The sequence below is a fragment of the Vulpes lagopus genome, chromosome X (genome assembly GCF_018345385.1).
Source record: "Vulpes lagopus strain Blue_001 chromosome X, ASM1834538v1, whole genome shotgun sequence".
NCBI classification, from domain to species: domain Eukaryota; kingdom Metazoa; phylum Chordata; class Mammalia; order Carnivora; family Canidae; genus Vulpes; species Vulpes lagopus.
The window spans coordinates 45117177-45134593 of NC_054848.1; the positions used below are offsets into that span (position 1 = coordinate 45117177).

A 17417-nucleotide genomic window follows, 5' to 3' on the forward strand; every position below is an offset into this window, starting at 1 on the left:
TACCTTAGAGATCAGTGGCCAGGCTCCAACTAGGAAAAAATTGGTTTACGCAACACCTCCCAAAAGATCCATTTGAAACTAGCCTAGATCTGTGGCTGAACACCAGAAAACACCAAGTTGGATAAGGAGGCCTGTGGTGCCCTCCTCAGGTGGCAGTCAGGCTTCCTATCCCCTTTCAGACCGGAGACACCCACTCAGAAACACCCTGTTCCAAACTCAATTCCTGCCTTTGGAATCCCAAGTGGCGACTGAGCAACACACATCATCATTTCTCCTCCATGCCAGCAAGGTGGCAGCCTATCCTAGCCCTTGGGGGACTTCTTGCAGCCTGAAGCCAGGCCTAAGAACAAAGATATGCCCTTTGTCATTGACCTCTGGGAATCGAGTGTTCCAAAGGAGACAGACTTCCATAGCTCCATTCTGTTTTTGGAAGTCCAAGAATACCCTTTTGTCCGGGACCTGCTATATCCTGGGACAGAACACCATACAAATCTGAGAAGGACCCATACCAAGCTGCCAAGCTGACTGGTCCAAGCCTATCCGTAGAAGTCAAGCCTGGGGGGTGATACGCAGGGAAGGATATTGCCTTCCACTAGGAAAAGAAGGGGACAATTCCCTAAACCTATCTCAGGGGAGCCAGACAGAACATTCCCAGAGATTGATTTCCTGACTGACCTGCCAGGATATTATCATAGATGGTTTGGTCTGGCAGGGTGTGAGTAAATAGGAATCAACCCACATAGAAGCAAACCAATGACCACATCAAACACCTTCGCAGTCACAATAATTACCACTTACCTAGCACCTACTACACAGACTCTACCTAGCTTAATCCAATTTTCAAAATAACCACTCACGGGACTCATTTCACAGGCTCAGAGAGGTTAGGTTATTTCTCCAAGGTCACACAGCTGGTAAGCAGCACAGAATTTTGAACTCAGGTACCTGTCTCCATTTACAGCTGTGGTCTTTCCACTACACCACACTGCCTGCCTTAAGGGAAGTGATGACAATAAACGGAAAGATGGCCTTATTCAGTGCAGCCTTGACCTGGGTGGTCCAGGGTAACTAAGAGATGTGCAGGTACTTCTCTGAACGCTCCTCGGCCCACTCGGCATCCCTTTTTTGAACCTTACCAAGAATGAACCTAAGAGTCGGAGTGGGAGTGAGGGTGGGTCTCTGACCCCAGATCCCTTGAGGGCTTCATACCACGAGAGGACCCTAGCCCCATCACCCTTTCTCCGACCCAGCGCCACATCCACAGCGGTCCCAGCCATCCCGTTTCCCCACACCTCGAGATGCCCTCCGCCCCAGAATTCTCAGCCAGCTACCCTAGCTCTTCATTCCCGGCCTCGCCTGCGGCGACCACAGACCCCGGGCCTTACCGCGGGTGGGCGGATCTTGCAAATGCCCGACTTCTCGGCGATGGGCCTTATTTTCGCGATGTAGCCTAAAGGGTCTCGGAACTCGGCCCAGCTAGGCTCGAACACCGGGCACTCCGGCGGCGGCAGGAAGTCGTCGGACCCCGGCTCCATGGTGGGCCCTAGAACTGGAGGGCTCGGACCACCCTTAAGGACTCATGGCGGACGCCGCTGTATGAAGCCGAGGCACTGCTCGGGGACTAGGCCCTACGCGGGGCGGCCGCCGCCCGCCGAGGGCTTTGGGGGGCGTGTAGCTGCTGCGCTCCGAGAGGCACAGGCTGGCGCTACTGCTACCGCCTCTTCGTCCTGCTCCGTTCCTTCCAAACTCTGCCGCTGCCTCCCAACTACTGTAGCCTTCAACACGACAGTTACCTCCTTGCCGCCACGGCCTTCACCGCCGCCGCCGCCATCTTGGTTTGTCAGCGTCTCCCCCCCCCCCACCACAACAAACCGGATCCCTCCGCGGTGTGTCCCTCCGAGCCTCGTATACGTTGCGTGAGGCAAAGCCCTAGGAAACTTTCATCCCGTGGGGACTGAGCTGAATCTGCAAGTGTGGGTTCCCTATTTGGAAGCGGGAACTCAAAAGTACCTCCCAGACTGAGAGCAAATAGTCCACCTCGGCGGCGGAGGAGCAATATTGTAATTAAACCGCCGGGTCCTTTTTCCGGATGGACCGGCGGCGCACGTTTAAAGGCCAGTGGTGCGCATGCGCGCTACGAATTCAGACCGGAAGAGGAGCTGGCGTTGGTGGGTGGTGGGCCCAAACTGGCTCCCCCTCTATGACCTCAGCTCTGGCCCGAGCCCCGCCCCAACATTTTCTTCTTCAGGGTCCTTCCGGTGTGGGCCAAAGAAGGAGGCTTTGGGTGCTTGAATATGAGGGATCCCTTATTCTGACAAACAGGTTGGGAAAGACGTAGGGAGTTCCCAGCTCTAGGCACTGACACCTCTGAAAGAAGGAGAGCAAGATGCTGCTCACCCCCTGGGGATTATGGATTTTGGGAATGCTGGGTCCCAGGGAGAGGAAGGAAATATTTATTTCATCCAAGATTATGTGTAGAAGCCTCTCAGAGATGGGGCTTCCATTCATACCCCCCAAAGAGTCATTGTCAGTAAGCATTTTAATGAACACTTTCAACTGTTCTGTATGCACTTTTATTGTGTGCACATTTGTGGAATGTACTATAAAACATGCTCGAGTGTATATATATTTTAACTGTTGGGTGTTTAGCAACAGCATATTCATCTATCGCCTACTAGTGCCTACTGTATGGAACATATACCATTTGTGAGCCTACAGTGTACTTACCAAACATCTGTGTACATGGGTTGTATTTTTTGTGTATAACACCTGTCATATGCATTTGAGTACCTATTATGTATGCATCTACTCCTATTGTGTGCGTGACCATTGAGCGGTTTCTGAATAGGTTTATTGCAACTACTTTGAGTATCAAACCAGCACTTTGCCCACACATCAGGCATCTCCTGCATTTGAGGATATTTTTCATTGGTTGTGGGACTATTGCGCACAATGTGAACACCTACTATGCACATATTAGAGTACTTGTGTACATGCTGATAAATGCTTAATTTGTGCCCCCCCCCCGCATCAGACTGAATTTCTTAAGAGCAGGAACCATGTGGCTTTATATGTCCTTAGCACTTGGCATGGTAAGCAGTAAATGTTGAGTAAACAAAAGAAAAATGAGTATATATTTTTGAGCATCCTTAGTATATATTGACTGAAAATAATATATGCTCTTTGAAAAGACTTCCTGTGTATAATAAGCATCTGTTACAAGCTTAAATATGTTTGAAGCAGGAACAATTAACTGTACCATGTTCCAGTTAGGTACATCATTCTACCTGCTTCAGGGCTGAGCTGAAGACATCCTGATAGAGCAGCACACACCACTAGGAGCTCACACTGTAGGGTCAGATAGGCCTAACTATTTTAATTATTATTAATCTTTGCAATTTCCCTTAACCTTTGTCCTGGGAAAGATGTAGGTCAACTTACCCATTCTGTAGATGAGGAACTAAATTCTAGAAAGATTAAACAACTTGTCTACTGTTACACGGGAAGTTGCTAAACTCCTGGTCAAATGCTCTTCCTATCATTTGCTCTCACTAGGAATAGGACAGGCAGAATGGTGAGGAGAATGCAGAAGGTGGGAGATATGTCAAATTCTAGGCTGAAGGAAGTTCAGCCTTTCCATCTAGATGCAGCTCAGCAAAGGGCAAAGAACATAAATCAGGAGTCAGGAGACCAGGTTCAGGACCTCAGTTCAGCCCACATGTCTGAGGTCCTTAGCCCAGACACCAACCCCAGAATCCTAGAAGGGCGAATGGAAATTGCACAGAATCTTTAAAGCCAGTGAGATCTAATTCATTCATTCATGAATATTTATTAAATTCCTCTTATGTACCAGGCACTTTTCTGGGCCCTGGGAATATAATGGTGACCAAGATGGATAGGGGCCCTGCTTTCCTGAGGCTAGCATTCACCAACAGAGGTCTGCCGGATACTTCTCCCTTAGCCTTGATTTTCTCATTTATCCAATGAAGCTCTATAATCCCTTCCTCACAGAGTAGTTATGAAAATTAGAGATAATGATAACTGCCATTCATCAAGGGCCTAGTGCCATGAAATAGGTATAGTTATCCATGTTCTGCACATAAGTGGGCTGAAGCTCAGGGAAGTATAAACTTATCATGTCATATGGCTAGTAAGTGGCAGAGCTGGAATTCAAACCCAGACCTGTCTGCCTGTAAAAGTCTCAGATGGTGCCCCCTACCCCCACCCCGCAGCCCCAGTAAGGTGCTCAGGAAACGGGTTCCTTGCCCAACCCTCTGGTCTTGCTGGAGATCAATCCGCATCTGGCCACTGCAGAGTTAAGATTTGGGAAGCACCAGGGAGCTCACCCTGGGCCTCACCCACCCACCTGGTAGAGAAAGTCTGGCGCAGAGCTGGTGCAAAGCAGTGATTGAGCTCTCCACCACACACCCCATCCATGTTTTCTGAATGGACAGGATTAGAATGACTTTGTACCTTACTTTTTTGATTTGTAAAATAGGATCCCTTTTAGTTCTGATGTGGGTATGAGCTATGAGTTCTGACTCCTGAAGAGCTCTGGAATCCATCCTCTCCTTCCCTTGCCATTGCCTAACCTATTCCCCAGAGAGCCATTTCCTATCTCTAGCCTGTATTATTAAAAGAGCCTCCTCAAGGTATTAAGGTATCTGTGTGAATTCATGGATATATACGCACATATAACAATAAAACATATTCAAAATAATGACAATTCCAGATGAATTATGAAAGTGGATTATAACTCATTGAAGAGTGGAATAAAAATCCATGACTTCACACTGATATACATAAATAAAATGAGGGAAAGGGAAAGCTTTTCTTTCAAGGAAGGATGGAGTAAGTAGATCCTCAATAGATGCTCAGACTTTTTCCAAGTAGAAAGTAAACTCTTAATTAAAACATAGCTATAACACTGAAATCTTGGCCCAAATCTTGGTTCCTAAATGCCATTCTCTACTAAAAAGAACCAGGGCTCCTTGGAAAAAGTGGCTGATTCCAAGACTAGGGCAAGGAAAGTACATGACGGGGCTGGAGCATCTTGTGGTGCCAGAAAACAAGGAAGTGCTCAAAAAAAGGTGGAGACCTGCCAAAAGTACACAGCAGCCAGCTCCCTGAGGGCCTCCTGCTGGCCAGATCTGGGGCATTTTGAACATCATAATAAAGAATGATACTAATGTGTTATAACCCATTGAATACAATAGACAATCAAGAGTCCACAAGGATATAAACAAATACTTGTAGAAGAAGGGAAAGTTCTCCCTTAGAGTGGAAAGCCAACTAATCCATGTCAAAAGAATGATGGCATTTGAAAATCACCACTTGGCAACCTGGAGAATCATCAGTGAATACTCAAACTGGTGGGTGCAAGTTTGAGGAGAACGGGATATTTATATGATGTCGATGTAGCTCTCCACAAGATGCTCATTTATTACAAAGAGGAAAACAGTAACTGTGCAATGGGGACACTAGGTCTAGCTCAATGTGTCACCGGGTCTTACTTAGGTCCTCATGAGGCTCAGGTGAAAAAACTTATTGGCAACAGAGGAATGAGGGTATGCTGCCTGCCAGCCACTGTGCTTCAGGATATGCCAGGCCTACCACCTGGGCTTCCCTCTCTCATTCCTTCCTCACTATGCCACTAACACATCACACACTCACACCCCTCCAGGCGTTTGTATACACTGTTCCCTCTGACAGATGCCCTTCCTTATGAGGGTAATTCCTTCACCTTTGAAGACTCGGCTAAAGGGGCAGTTCCTTCCTTGCCTGCCCATCACCCACCCCAAGCTGGGTTTTCCCTCTTCTTTGCACCCCCTCATCCATGCTGTGCTCCCTTCTGGGCCTGTACTTGTTATATCACATGGACATTATCCCCGCCAGGCTGTTCACTCCTGAAGTTCTTGTTCTGCTCTAATATGGTAGCCACTATCCACATGTGGCTATTTATATTTAAATTTTAAAACTCAGTTCCTATGTTGCTGTAGCCACATTTCAAGTGCCCAAGAGCCACATGTGCTAGGGGGTATTGTACTGGACAGTGCAAATACAGGACATTTCCATCATCACATAAAGACTTATTGGACAGTGCTAGTCTAGGACAAAGAATGCTGTGAGAGTCTAGGACCTTTGTCTTTTGTTGTGTGTTGTCTGTTGCCATCTACATTCCCAAAGAGATTGGCAGTAGAACCTTTGATAGCCGGACAGCCACTGGGCTTCTTGTCTTCAGGCCCTCAAACAAATGGGGAGGTGAGGAGCAGAATTACCCCTCCACAGTCTGGATGGTGAGGCTCCGGGGAGTGGGGGTGGGAGGGTGAGGGTGCAGGGTCAGGAACAGCCCAGTGCTGGTGCTGCAATGAGGAGGGAACAGGAGAACATAGGCAAGAGCTGAAGGAGGCATGAAGAGGTCCCAGGGGGCCCAGAAGCTTGGGACACAGGTTGCACCAATCAGTAAATCAACCAATGCAAAAGTACCTGACTCTAGAAAGAACTATATATTCATTTGAATCAACAAAATTTCAGCATCATCTGTGCTGGGCAATGCTCTGGACAGCGATGATTCAGACCATCGTCGCTCTTGAGCCACTTATATGGCCTGGTGGGGGAGAAAGATAACGAAAGATCTCAGAGGATGTAATCAAGGGCCCATTTTGTGAGGGATGGGTTTTTTAAAGCCCATCTCACAAGAATGAGAAACTCTTCATCAGGGATGTTGAGGGGAGCCCCTTTGGTGGGGGTGCAGGGAGGCACAGGGAAATTACGCACAGGGTAAATTACAGGGAAATTACACACAGGCCTTCTCAGGGAACAGTGAGTGGGTGGTCAAAGTGTGAGTGAGGAATGAGGATGAGGAGATCAATTGGGGCCCTGCGGTGGAGGACCTCCAATGTCAAGACAAGGAGTTTGCATTAGTTTCTGTAGGTGGCAGAGAACAGCTTACTGTGTGTCTGGCAGGAGGGAAGCATTTCACATGCATCTGTTATCAGTTTCCCTACAAGATTATTATCCCTGTCTTACAAGTGAAAGACCCAGCTCAGAAGGGCTAGGTAACTTGCCAAAGGCAACATAGTCGGATATGTGACTGAGCCTGGATTTGAGTGCAAAAGGCTCAGCCTTGGGGAGACAAAACCGGCATCTGGCATCACCTTGAAGGTTGGAGAAGGGAGAGCAACCAAAGGCAGTCCAGCTTGGCCCACCAGGGAAGAAACCAACCAAAAAAATGCTTATTGGATTTCATTCTGGCACCTCTGTATCTAAGCTCTTCAAAAGCTCAGGGTGGGTCCCCGAGGAGGCATCAAGTGGCTAGACAGTCCCAGCTGCTTCTTCCATTCGAATGTGCAGGCAAAGAGGCAAACTGAGCCACTGTCCAAGCTGCTAAAGAGTGGGGCCATCCAAACCATTCCCTAGAAGGCACCAAAAATGTTTACTGACTGCTGCTTCTGGGGACCCTGCTGAGCCTAACCAAGAGCCAATGCTCTGCCCCCATTTCTCCTGTGCTCCCCAGGATATAACTAGTAGGGTTGGAAACATGTTCATTTCCTAGGGAGGCAGTTTGGAGGGCTGGACAGTAGCCTGGCCGAGAACTCAGGAACCCTTGTTCTGACTTGTGTGGCCTTGGAAAAGACCTTTCCCTTCTCTGGACTTGTCCCCTACCTTGTAAACTGAAGAGAATCCAGCTCTTTGTTATCTGAGGACCTAAGTGGATACACATAAGAACTCTTATAATGTATCTAGCCTCTGGATGCCTGGCCCAGGTCACCTACTACCCCCCTTGTCACGCCGCCGGACCTCCCTCTCAAGGACAGAAACATGGCTTGCTGTGGAGGGTAGGGAGTGCCCCAGGGTAAAGCCAGGCCAGCCACAGGAAGGGTAAGCATAGATGGCAAAAGAGCAGAAGGAAGTCTCAGACCTGTGAAAGGAAGAGCAGGGAAGTAACTTCCCGAGCACCTACTCCATGCTTTTGGCTTGACATTCATCCCTCCCTGCATGTCATCATCCCAACTCCACGTGGCAACGGCTTATCACCTTCGATTTTAAAGTAAGAAGACTGAGACTGAGAGGGTGCTCTTCCCAAGTGTGCATGCCTCAGAAGGGAAAGCTTCAGGATTTGAACTGGATCAACTCCAGAGCCCACACCCTTGCTGCTGTCACCTGGGCAGCTAATGAGCTGAGACAGGGAAACCTCCCTCTTCCCCACCTCCCACCCAACTAAGGCATCTCACCCACCCAGCTGCCTGAGCTGCTACCCTTAGCTCCTTACCTCTCTAGGCTAAGGCCTCTTTCTCCATGGGCTCCACCCAGGGGGAAGGGGCATAAGTAGGAGGCAGAGGCAGGAGGTGAGCACAAGGTCTTTTATGAGGCATCAAATATACATTCTTATATACAAGGAGGAAAAAAGACAATGCCTGAACCCCAGCTCCTCTCCATACAGCCCCTCTGGCTGCTGCCCTCCCCCACCCCCAAGCCCCTGGGTCCTTGGACCTTCATACAGCCAGGCTCTGTCTGTCTGTACTGCAGCCCACTGTGGAGGGGAGAGAGGGAGGCAGGAGCTGAGAAAGGAGCTGGATATGCGGGGCAAGAAGAGGAGCTGGGGCTTGTAAAAAATATATTTATAATAAATAAACAGGGCTGTAAAGGGGCTGGAGAGGCAGCAGACATTTTGATGGACAGAAGGACTCAGGCATCCTGGCTCCCAACCCCTGCTCTGATGGCTTCAATCTGCCTCAGGAAGGAACATCATGGGCTTATGGTGGCCCTCTGGGAGCCTCTCTCCCCAGGGCTGATGCAGGGTGCCCTGCCCTAGCGAGGTGTATGTGGGCAAGATCTATAAAGTGCATTGTCTTCAGTTGTAGGTGGGGGAGGTATAAGGGAATGGGGGGGCATGCAACATGGGTGAGGGAGGGCAGTGCCCTTCTCATCCTAGACCTGAGCACCCCCCTCCAAAACCTGTCTGGACTTTGATCAAGCTGAAGAGGTCTGGGCTGGGGCCCACTGGAGAGAGGACAGAGGCTGGCTCTGGAGAGGAAGCGTTGCCCCTTGCGGAGGGTGGGGGGAGGCCCCCCCACCCCAGTGTTAGTGGCGGCCCACCCACTGAGTGCACTGATAGCCCCGATAGCCCCATTCCTCCAGCAGGCAGAGAGACACACGGAGGAATCTAGCCAGGCCCTGAGGTCTGAGAGAGCCGAGCCAGCTGAGGTTTGGCCACAACTCTACAGAGCTCCCTCCTAGGCCCCCATGGCTAGAGGTGCTCTGGGGAAGCCTTCACCCTCACTGCTCCTGACACCTACCTGCCCTTCTCTACCAGCTAGAGCTGACAGGTTGCTCACATTGGTTCTCAGGCCGGAGGCCACCTCAGGGAGTGGGGAATGGGTGGGGGGGTGGAGAGAGGAAAAACAAAAAGGTCAAGGATCTCTGAAAGGTCCTCACCACTCCCCAGAGCTTGAGAGCCCTGTGTCCAGGCTTTAAGTGACAAAGATCCTTGAATCTGGAAGGAAACCCCATGGCAACTGTTGGGGGTTAGAGGAAGGGTGCCGAGGCAGGGAGGAAGTGGGGAGGAGGACATCTCTATGTGTATATATATTTTGGAAAAACCAGGGAATCTCTTGTAGAATCCCCAGACCTCCCTGGGCCCCAGCTCACTCCCTCCATTCATCATCAGACCACGGTGCTGATCCGGCTTGGCTTGGCCTTGGGGTTTGCACTAGGTGGGTTGGCCGTGCCAGGGGGCCCAGAGGCGTGCAGTGGGCCATGGGGGGAGGTGGGTGGCAAGGGCGAGTGTGGGGTGTGGGGGGAGGGTGGGGGCAGGGGTGGGTAGGAAGGGTGGGGCGGGATGGGTGAGTGCGGTGACAAGGGTGACTGGGGGTGGTGAGGGTGGGAATAGGAGCCTCCTGGTGGCCGGGATCCAGGGCCCCCAGTGGCCCCTGCTGCTGGCATCATCTGTGGGTGGTGGCTGAAGATGAAGTGCTTGGGGCCCTGTTTGTGGGCTGGAGGGTGCTGGGGGGCAGGACTGTACAGAGGCAATGGGGATGTGGGCTGGTGCAGGGGATGGCGGCCATGTGGAGCAAACTGAGGGTGTCCTCCAGCCCCCCGTCTGGGCACCCTGCCTGGCCGGCCCAAGGTATAGTGCTGGGGGCCTGGGACTGGGCCGTGGGCGTGGAAGTGGCGATGTGGCCCCACAGGTGGGGCCGAGGCGGGAGGTGGTGGAATGGAGCCCAGCTGGGGCAGGGGTGGGGGCTGCTGAGGAGGTGGGGGGAGAGGAGGTTGCTGGGGTGGGAGGTAGGGTGGTGGGGCAGGGCCTGGTCCTTGGCAATATTGGGCATGCAGGGCCTGGAGCTTGGACTGCCCATCAGGTAGCACTCCCAGGCCACCATGGCTATGACCGTGGTGGTGGTGGTGGTGGTGGTGGTGGGTGGAAGAAGCAGATGAAGAGGAGGCAGAGGCCTGGCCTGTTGGCGGCGGTGGCATCTGGAAGGGCCCCTTGCCCCGCTTGCTTCCAAACAGGGAGCCCAGGAAGGATGAGGAGTTGGAGACGGGCCTCTGGCTCTTGTACTCCTCTGGCGGCGGGGGTGGGGGCGGAGGTGGCATCCTCTGGTGAGGGCGTGGACTGCTAATAACAGACCCCTGGAAGCGGGGAGGGGGGGAAAGTCAGGCCAGTCTAGACTTCCTAAATGCCCAACCCTAAACTCCACCCGGCCCCTGGGGGTCTGGAGCTGGGGAGACAGGAACCCCCAGGGCATCATGAAAACCAATAGCGGTCCTATACTTTGTACACAGAGCTCCCCAGCTTGCAGAACTCTGCTGTCACATCTACTATCTCATCTGAGCCTCCACTGGGAGAGGAAGAAGTAGTCCCTCTTCATCATCCCCATTTTGCAGGCAGGAAGAGTGTCAGGCCCCGAGAGAGAGACACAGAATGACCTGCCCCGGCTCAAAGGGCAGGGACTTGGAGGTGAGAGCTTCTCATGGCTCAACTCCAAGGACAGCTCTACTCGGAGCAGCCCTGGGGTTGAGCGGGGCTAGGGAGAGTGGAAAAAAGACTGAGAGACAGGCAGAGTGAGGACAGACAGAGTTGACAGATAGAGAGTGGGTGGCCGGGAGAGGCAGCCTCAGGGTTCCCGTCAGGGAAGAGGGGGAAGCAACAGGTCCCCTCCTCCTCTGGGGCTCCATGGCAGGGCAGGGCTCATGCAGAGGACATGTGGGGCAGGAGCTGGCACTTACTTCGATGGTGCTGTCCAGCGATCCCACGCTGTTACGCCGCCCCCGCTTCCCTGCACCCATAAGCAAGGAGCCCAGCGTCAGAGCAGCAACTCCCTCTCCCCACCCTGCTGGGCTCCAGAGCTGGGCACCAGGCCTGGGCCCCTCCCGGAGATAGACACCCCTATTCCCTTTTCCCCATTGAAGAGGGGAAGGCAGGGAGGAAGAGAGATGGAGGAGGAGGAGGAGGAGGAGGAGGAGGAGTGAGAGGAGGAAAAGATGGAGGAGGAAAGGTGGTGCTGGAGAGATAGAAGAGGAGAGGAGAGGTGGAGCAGCAAGAGAGAGGAGCTAAGACTGTGGCCCCGCTTCACACTCCTTGGCCCAAACTCTAGGCTCAACCTGATCTGACCTGGCTCCCAGGCCCCCCTGCGGTGTAGCACCCAGGGCTCTGGATGAAGGCAGGCAGGGTGCGTGCATGTATGGCAGGTGCAGGGAAGGCTGGAGGCCAGTGAGAGGAGGCAGAGAGGACACCTGGTCCCACATCTCCTTGGCCAGGGCAGGGGCCCCAAACACTTGCCTGCGTCAGAGAGGTCTCGCAGGGAACTGCTGAGTGCGCCCCGTTTGAGCCCATCGCCTGCCCCATATGTGTCCTCCAGGCTGCTGCGGGCCAGAGTGCCATTCACTGAGTCCTTGGCCCCTCCAGGCTGTGAGGCGTTAGGCCGCATCATACCTTTCTGCTTCTCTAGCTCCGCTGGGGTAGTCGGGGAGACAGGGAGAGAGGGTCAAGAACAGGAGTTAAAGGCCACCTAACTGCCCCCAGCCCTCCATGAACCTTCCCGCTCTGTCTCCAGGCCTCCTGCTTTGCCCCTTGGACATTCAGCACATTCCCTCCCACTTCAGCTCCATCTCTGAAGCCCCCCATAGTGCCCAGCCCTGTTTTGCACCATCTCCCCTAGCTCTAGCTGGGGTTTCCCTCTGTTCCTCCTATTCCCCCCCTTTCCTCTGGCAACTTCTGGTTCCTGGCTTCCCTGCCCACTCTCATTCTAGTCTCCCAAACCACCCCTGCCCTTCAAAACAAAGCTTCAGAGTTGTTGGTCACACCAGGGGTAGGAAGAATCTTCTAGATTATGGCAGAGATTCTAGATTTTGCAAAGGGCAAGCATTCCAAAGTCTGCTCAGTTCTCAGAGCAGAGGGGTCCTGGAAAGACAGGAGCAGGAAACCAAAAGGAATGCAATCCTCTGTTATGTGCCAGCAGTATGCTGGGTGCTATGCATACTTGATCTTGCTCAATCTCACAACAGTTCAGAGGTAAGCACCACCATCCACAGTTTTCAGATAAAGAAACTGAGAGTCCAAGAATACATAGAGTTTGCCCAGGGTCATACGGCTGGAAGGCGGGGAGCCAATACTCTGGAAGCAGGTCTGCCTGAGTCCAGAGCCTGAGCTCCCCAGCCTCTTTATACCCTCATTTCCTGGAGGAGGTCATGGAGACTTCTGTCTGTGGCCTTCCCCCTCATCTTGGTATGCTCACCCCTCTCTGAATATCCCCTGAGTCTCAAGGATCTGGTCTCATGGAAATGAAATGTGTGACCCTGCTTTGCTGAGGAGAAGAGTAGACTCTGGAACCATGATGAGCTCACTGAGCAGCTGTCCACTGCCTTAGTTTCTCTCTCTGTGTCTGCCTGCCCCTTTCTCCTCAACACCATGTTACTTAACTGTTGCTTATCCTGGAGAAGAGAAAACTTGGAGGGCACTGAGTGGAATGAGATGTAATCACCACTTTCCATTATATATGCTTTAAGCGACTTGATGTGGCTTCTGGTGGCCAGAAGGATGGGCAATGAGGACACTGCTCAGGAACCTGAATGTGAGAAGAGGACACCCTGTCTCCCTTACCTCATTGAATCTCCACAACTCTATGAAGGAGATTTCATTTTTCCAATGTTATGTATGAAGAAATTGGGGCTTGGGGAGTCAGGCAACTTGCCCCCATTTATCTAAATAATAAGTAGCATACCTGGGATCTGAAACTAGAGTCCTACCTCTGGTACCCTGATTCTTCTCCCTGCTGCCTTTCAAGAGGAGGAGTTGATTCATAATTAGGGCTTGGAATAATAATTTGCAGTTCAGAGGTAATGAGCCCCTTGTCACTGAAGGTATTCAAGCAGAGGCTGAAAGGCTCCTAGAATGAGGGTAGGAAGGTTGGACAAGCTAACCCTCAACTCTGAGATTCTCAGAGGACAGGATTCTTGGTGTCTGTGGAGTATTGTGTCAGGGAAAGGGGAAAGAGGCGTGGCTGCAATACTCACACTCCACGCGGTATTTCTCCATCTCCTGAACCTCAGCGATGGACTCACGCAAGTCGGAAGTGAAGCGCAGCCGGTCCTGGAGGCTGGGGGCATTGAAGATGATGAGGACTTTGCGCTCCCCGCCAGGTACTGCAGACAGCAACTTGATCCCAAACTGGTAATCTGCGGGGAAGCAGGAGGTCGGGCACCTTCGTCAGGATGGAAGCAAAATGGCTCATATGTGAACGCATTTTTCTCAATTCCAGCTTCCTCTCCTGCTCCAGCATCTTCAGTGGCTCCCCTTTGCCTCCCCAAGCCCCCCCCCCAAGTTCCTGGTAGTTATGGCCCCATTACTCCCTCTATTCCAGATATAAAGGCGAAGTGAACTCTAGCTGCTCTCTCGAACCCCTTCCTTCACACCTCTGCCTCTACTCACATTGCTTCCGCTGCCACCCCACAAAGCTCCACTGGCTCAGTCCTGCAAAGCACAGTGTGATCACCATCTCTTCGGCCCACCGGAAAACATACACACCACAGCTCTCTGCCAGACCACGAGCTCCCCAGGGCACAGACCCAAATTATACCTCACCCTGGCCTGCCCTGCCATCCTAGGACCAAGTAGGTGCTTTGGAGACCTTGGTCCAGTTGCAAAGGACTCCAAAAACTGGAGATTGGTACGGATGAAGGATGAGTACAGGGGCTATAGCATAGACTTTGGGGATGCTGGGATCCAAGGAAGGACTCACATGAATTCTGGAAGAGCTGCATGTGCATTTCCACGAGAGGAAAAGACTGACGGAAGCTGTACGTCACCAAGATCTTCTTCTTCTGGAAAATTTTGGTGACCTTTGGCAGGGGGGCGGGAAAAGGACAAAAGGCAGAGTTTGGGGTGAGGAATTTCCACATGACACCTATTTCTCACAGCCACCCTCCCCTCCCACTGCCACTAACAGACACACACACACACACACACACACGTACAAACACTCATACCCACAAGTTGGGAAAAACTGAAGCTTAAGGAGCAGACGGGGAGAAAACGCAAGTTCCTGATGTAATGACACATAACAGGCATTTATGATTTTTATAGGAGGTAACTGAAGGCTGTTCTCTCCAGAAAGTCTGTTCTACCTAACACCTCTCACAGACTCCCCCATCCTGCCCCCCACTTTTTAAAAACGATTTCATTTATTTATTTGAAAGAGAGAATGAATGGGAGGGAGAGGCAGAGGGAGAAGGAGAAGCAGACTACCTGCTGAGCCGGGAGCCTGATGAGCCTGATGGGGGGGCTTGATTCCTGGACTCTAGTCCAGACGCAGACACTTCACCGACTGAGCCACCTAGGTGCCCCCCCTCCCCTTTTTGGAACTTGAGAGTGCTGCTTCAGTGCCTTTCACCATGAGGCTTTAGGTGAGCACTCTGAGGGTGGATTGCCCCCTGCTGGACCAGAAGTGCCAAGAGGAGTCTCATTTTCCTGTCTCTTGCCCACCCCCCCCCCCCCCCCCCCCCCCCCCCCCCGGAACCCAGCAAAACAATGGCAAATGCCAAGGAATGGATGTCTTGAGTCTTCCTCTCAATACCCCAAGGTCTTTACCAAGTACTTGAGCACATACTTGAGCACTCTAGATTCAACCACCATAGGCTGTGAACATCTCAAACAGTCTACAAGTAGTGTTTAAAAGCAAAGTATTTCATTTCAGGATGGTTACAGTGCATGGTTATGCAAAGCATTTCTTTTCTTTTCTTTTCTTTTCTTTTTTTCAGTCCTGAGAACAAGGACTGAGTCTCATTCATCTCTGGGAACCCAGTGCCTAGTATGGGGCTGGACACACACAGGTGTCAGTATGTGACAGGTACTGAGACATTTACTCAGCAGCTGTGTGGGCCAATCATTCCTCTGGGTTAGGTTCTTCCACATCCAACTTCTTAACTCCATCTTCATGGCAACCCCATGAGAGAGGGATTAGCCCCACTTCACAGAGGAGGAAATTAAGGCTTAGCAAAAGCATCAGAGGGGCTTCATCTAAAGTGGCAATTCTCAACCAGGGGTGACTTTGAACCCTGGGGGGATATCTAGCAATGTCTGGAAATAGTTTTGGTTGAAAGGAGTGCTACTGGTATCTAGTAGGTAGAGACCAGGGATGCTGCTAAATGTCCTCTGATGCATAGGATAGCCCCTACAACAAAGAGTTATCCCGCCCCAAATGTCAATAATGTTGAAATTGAGAGACCCTGTTCTAAAGCACAGAAGACCATGGGGGTGGGTGGTGGGGGAGACAGGTCACTGTCCTCAAATCCCTGGGAAGCTGTCTCAGAGCAGGAGAACACTTGTTCTCTGTGATTGCAAGGACCCGGGGAAGATGGTTAGCGGAAACTCATTGGGAGGCAGTTTCTATCAATCAGAGCTGTCTAACCAGGAAACTGGCTGCCTTAGAGGAAGGCAGCCTTCTCTCTGCAGTCATGCAGGCAGGGGACCATGCAGGAAACTAGTTCTTGCACCGGGTAAGAGGTTGGACAGGAGGCCCTGAAATTCTTTTCCTACTGGCAGAGTCCTTAAGAGTCCCAGCTCTAAAAGATGTAGTGGTGATGAGCTTGGTTTTAAGAATCACTTCAAGTGTCCTGACCACCCAAAGGTTTCAGAGTGACCCCAGGGTCACAGGTTTACCTCCTTCCAGCCAGCACTCTGGGGTACTGAGATGGATGGGGACGTTTCCTACCACTTCCCAGACTGTAGATCTGTCAGCTCCCCTGCTCCTCACATTTTCTCCCCCTATGCCACTGTCACTACCTCCAAAAGAACGCAAAAGGTAATAGAGGGGCAGAGGGGGCCTGTGCCTTATCCAGGACTGCACAGATCACATGATAAAGCACCTCACCCACCATGCCTCCACCTGCCAATGTTAGCATGGTTCATACTGGACCCAGGGTCTGAACTTACCACCTCTCCTTCATCTCCACCCCCACATAGGATACCACAAGGTATCCTCATACCACAAGGAGATCGCTCATACCACAAGGAGATCATTGAAGAGGAAGACTTCCCGCTGATGCAACCCTAGCCTCTGTGGGCGGTTTGGATCTGGCACCTCATAGAGTTGACAGCAGCAAACCAGTCGACGGTGAGGAAGAGACAAGACCTAGACAGGCATGAAGAAATAGGTGTCAACAAGGCTAGAATACCAGCTTCAGGCCTCTGGTACCTTATCACTCAACCTCAAGAGGAAGTTTACCTCTGATACATATCACTGTCACTCTGACACAAGGAGTCTAAACAACAAAGGCCTAGGCTTGCCTTTGTCCTAATAGCTTTCTCTGTCTGGAATGCCTTTCTTTTCTTTTCTTTTTCTTTTTTTTTTTTAAATATTATTTATTTATGAGAGAGAGAGAGAGAGAGAGAGAGAGAGAGAGAGAGGCAGAGGGAAAAGCAGGTTCCCTGTGGGGAGCCCAATGTGGGACTCAATCCCAGGACCCCAGGATCTCCCCTTGAGCCAAAGGCAGACACTCAGCCACTGAGTCATCCAGGTATCACTGGAATGCCTTTCTTGCCCAGCTCCATATTCCACTCTTCCTCCAAACCCCAGTTCTAGTGTTGTCTCTTCCAAAAAGCTGTTCCTGATTTCCCTGGACTGAAAATGACTTCTCCCTCTTTAAGATTTGATTTATCTATTTGAGAGAGAACGTGCACACGAGTGGGGCGAAGGGGCAGAGGGAGAGGGAGAAGCAGACTCCCTGTGCAGCAGGGAGCCTGATGTGGGGCTTGATCCAGGACCCTGAGATCATGACCCAAACTGAAGGCAGATGCCCAACCAACTGAGCCACCCAGCTGCCGTGACCTTTCCCTCCTTTATGCTCCCTTAGACTAACTATGATGCAGAAGTATTGTGCTGTCTGACACCCCCCACTCCCAGGCTGTGAGTGCCCCC

The 17417-nt window shown here is 51.6% G+C and overlaps 2 protein-coding genes across 14 annotated transcripts in view; both read right to left on the minus strand.

Annotated features, from left to right (window-relative positions):
• Positions 1-2034, minus strand: part of KDM5C (lysine demethylase 5C) — a 31902-nt gene extending 29868 nt beyond the window's left edge. For 4 of the 9 annotated variants that reach the window (XM_041740978.1, XM_041740982.1, XM_041740976.1 and 1 more), the window contains exon 1: positions 1386-2031. In XM_041740978.1, the coding sequence (XP_041596912.1) occupies positions 1386-1535 (150 nt within the window). In that variant the 5' untranslated portion in view covers positions 1536-2031. Of the gene's footprint in view, positions 1-1385 lie in introns of all 9 variants that reach the window. The other 5 variants (XM_041740977.1, XM_041740974.1, XM_041740980.1 and 2 more) reach the window with 4 other exon arrangements.
• Positions 2035-8349: 6315 nt separating this feature from the next.
• The window catches only part of IQSEC2 (IQ motif and Sec7 domain ArfGEF 2), an 80700-nt gene continuing 71632 nt past the window's right edge, over positions 8350-17417 (minus strand). For 4 of the 5 annotated variants that reach the window (XM_041741652.1, XM_041741653.1, XM_041741656.1 and 1 more), the window contains 6 exons: positions 16506-16631; positions 14241-14340; positions 13516-13677; positions 11783-11956; positions 11230-11279; positions 8350-10632 (listed from right to left, as the gene is read on the minus strand). In XM_041741652.1, coding sequence (XP_041597586.1) covers positions 9667-10632; positions 11230-11279; positions 11783-11956; positions 13516-13677; positions 14241-14340; positions 16506-16631 — 1578 coding nt within the window. In that variant the 3' untranslated portion in view covers positions 8350-9666. The remainder of the gene's footprint in view (positions 10633-11229; positions 11280-11782; positions 11957-13515; positions 13678-14240; positions 14341-16505; positions 16632-17417) is intronic. The other variant, XM_041741657.1, reaches the window with a different exon arrangement.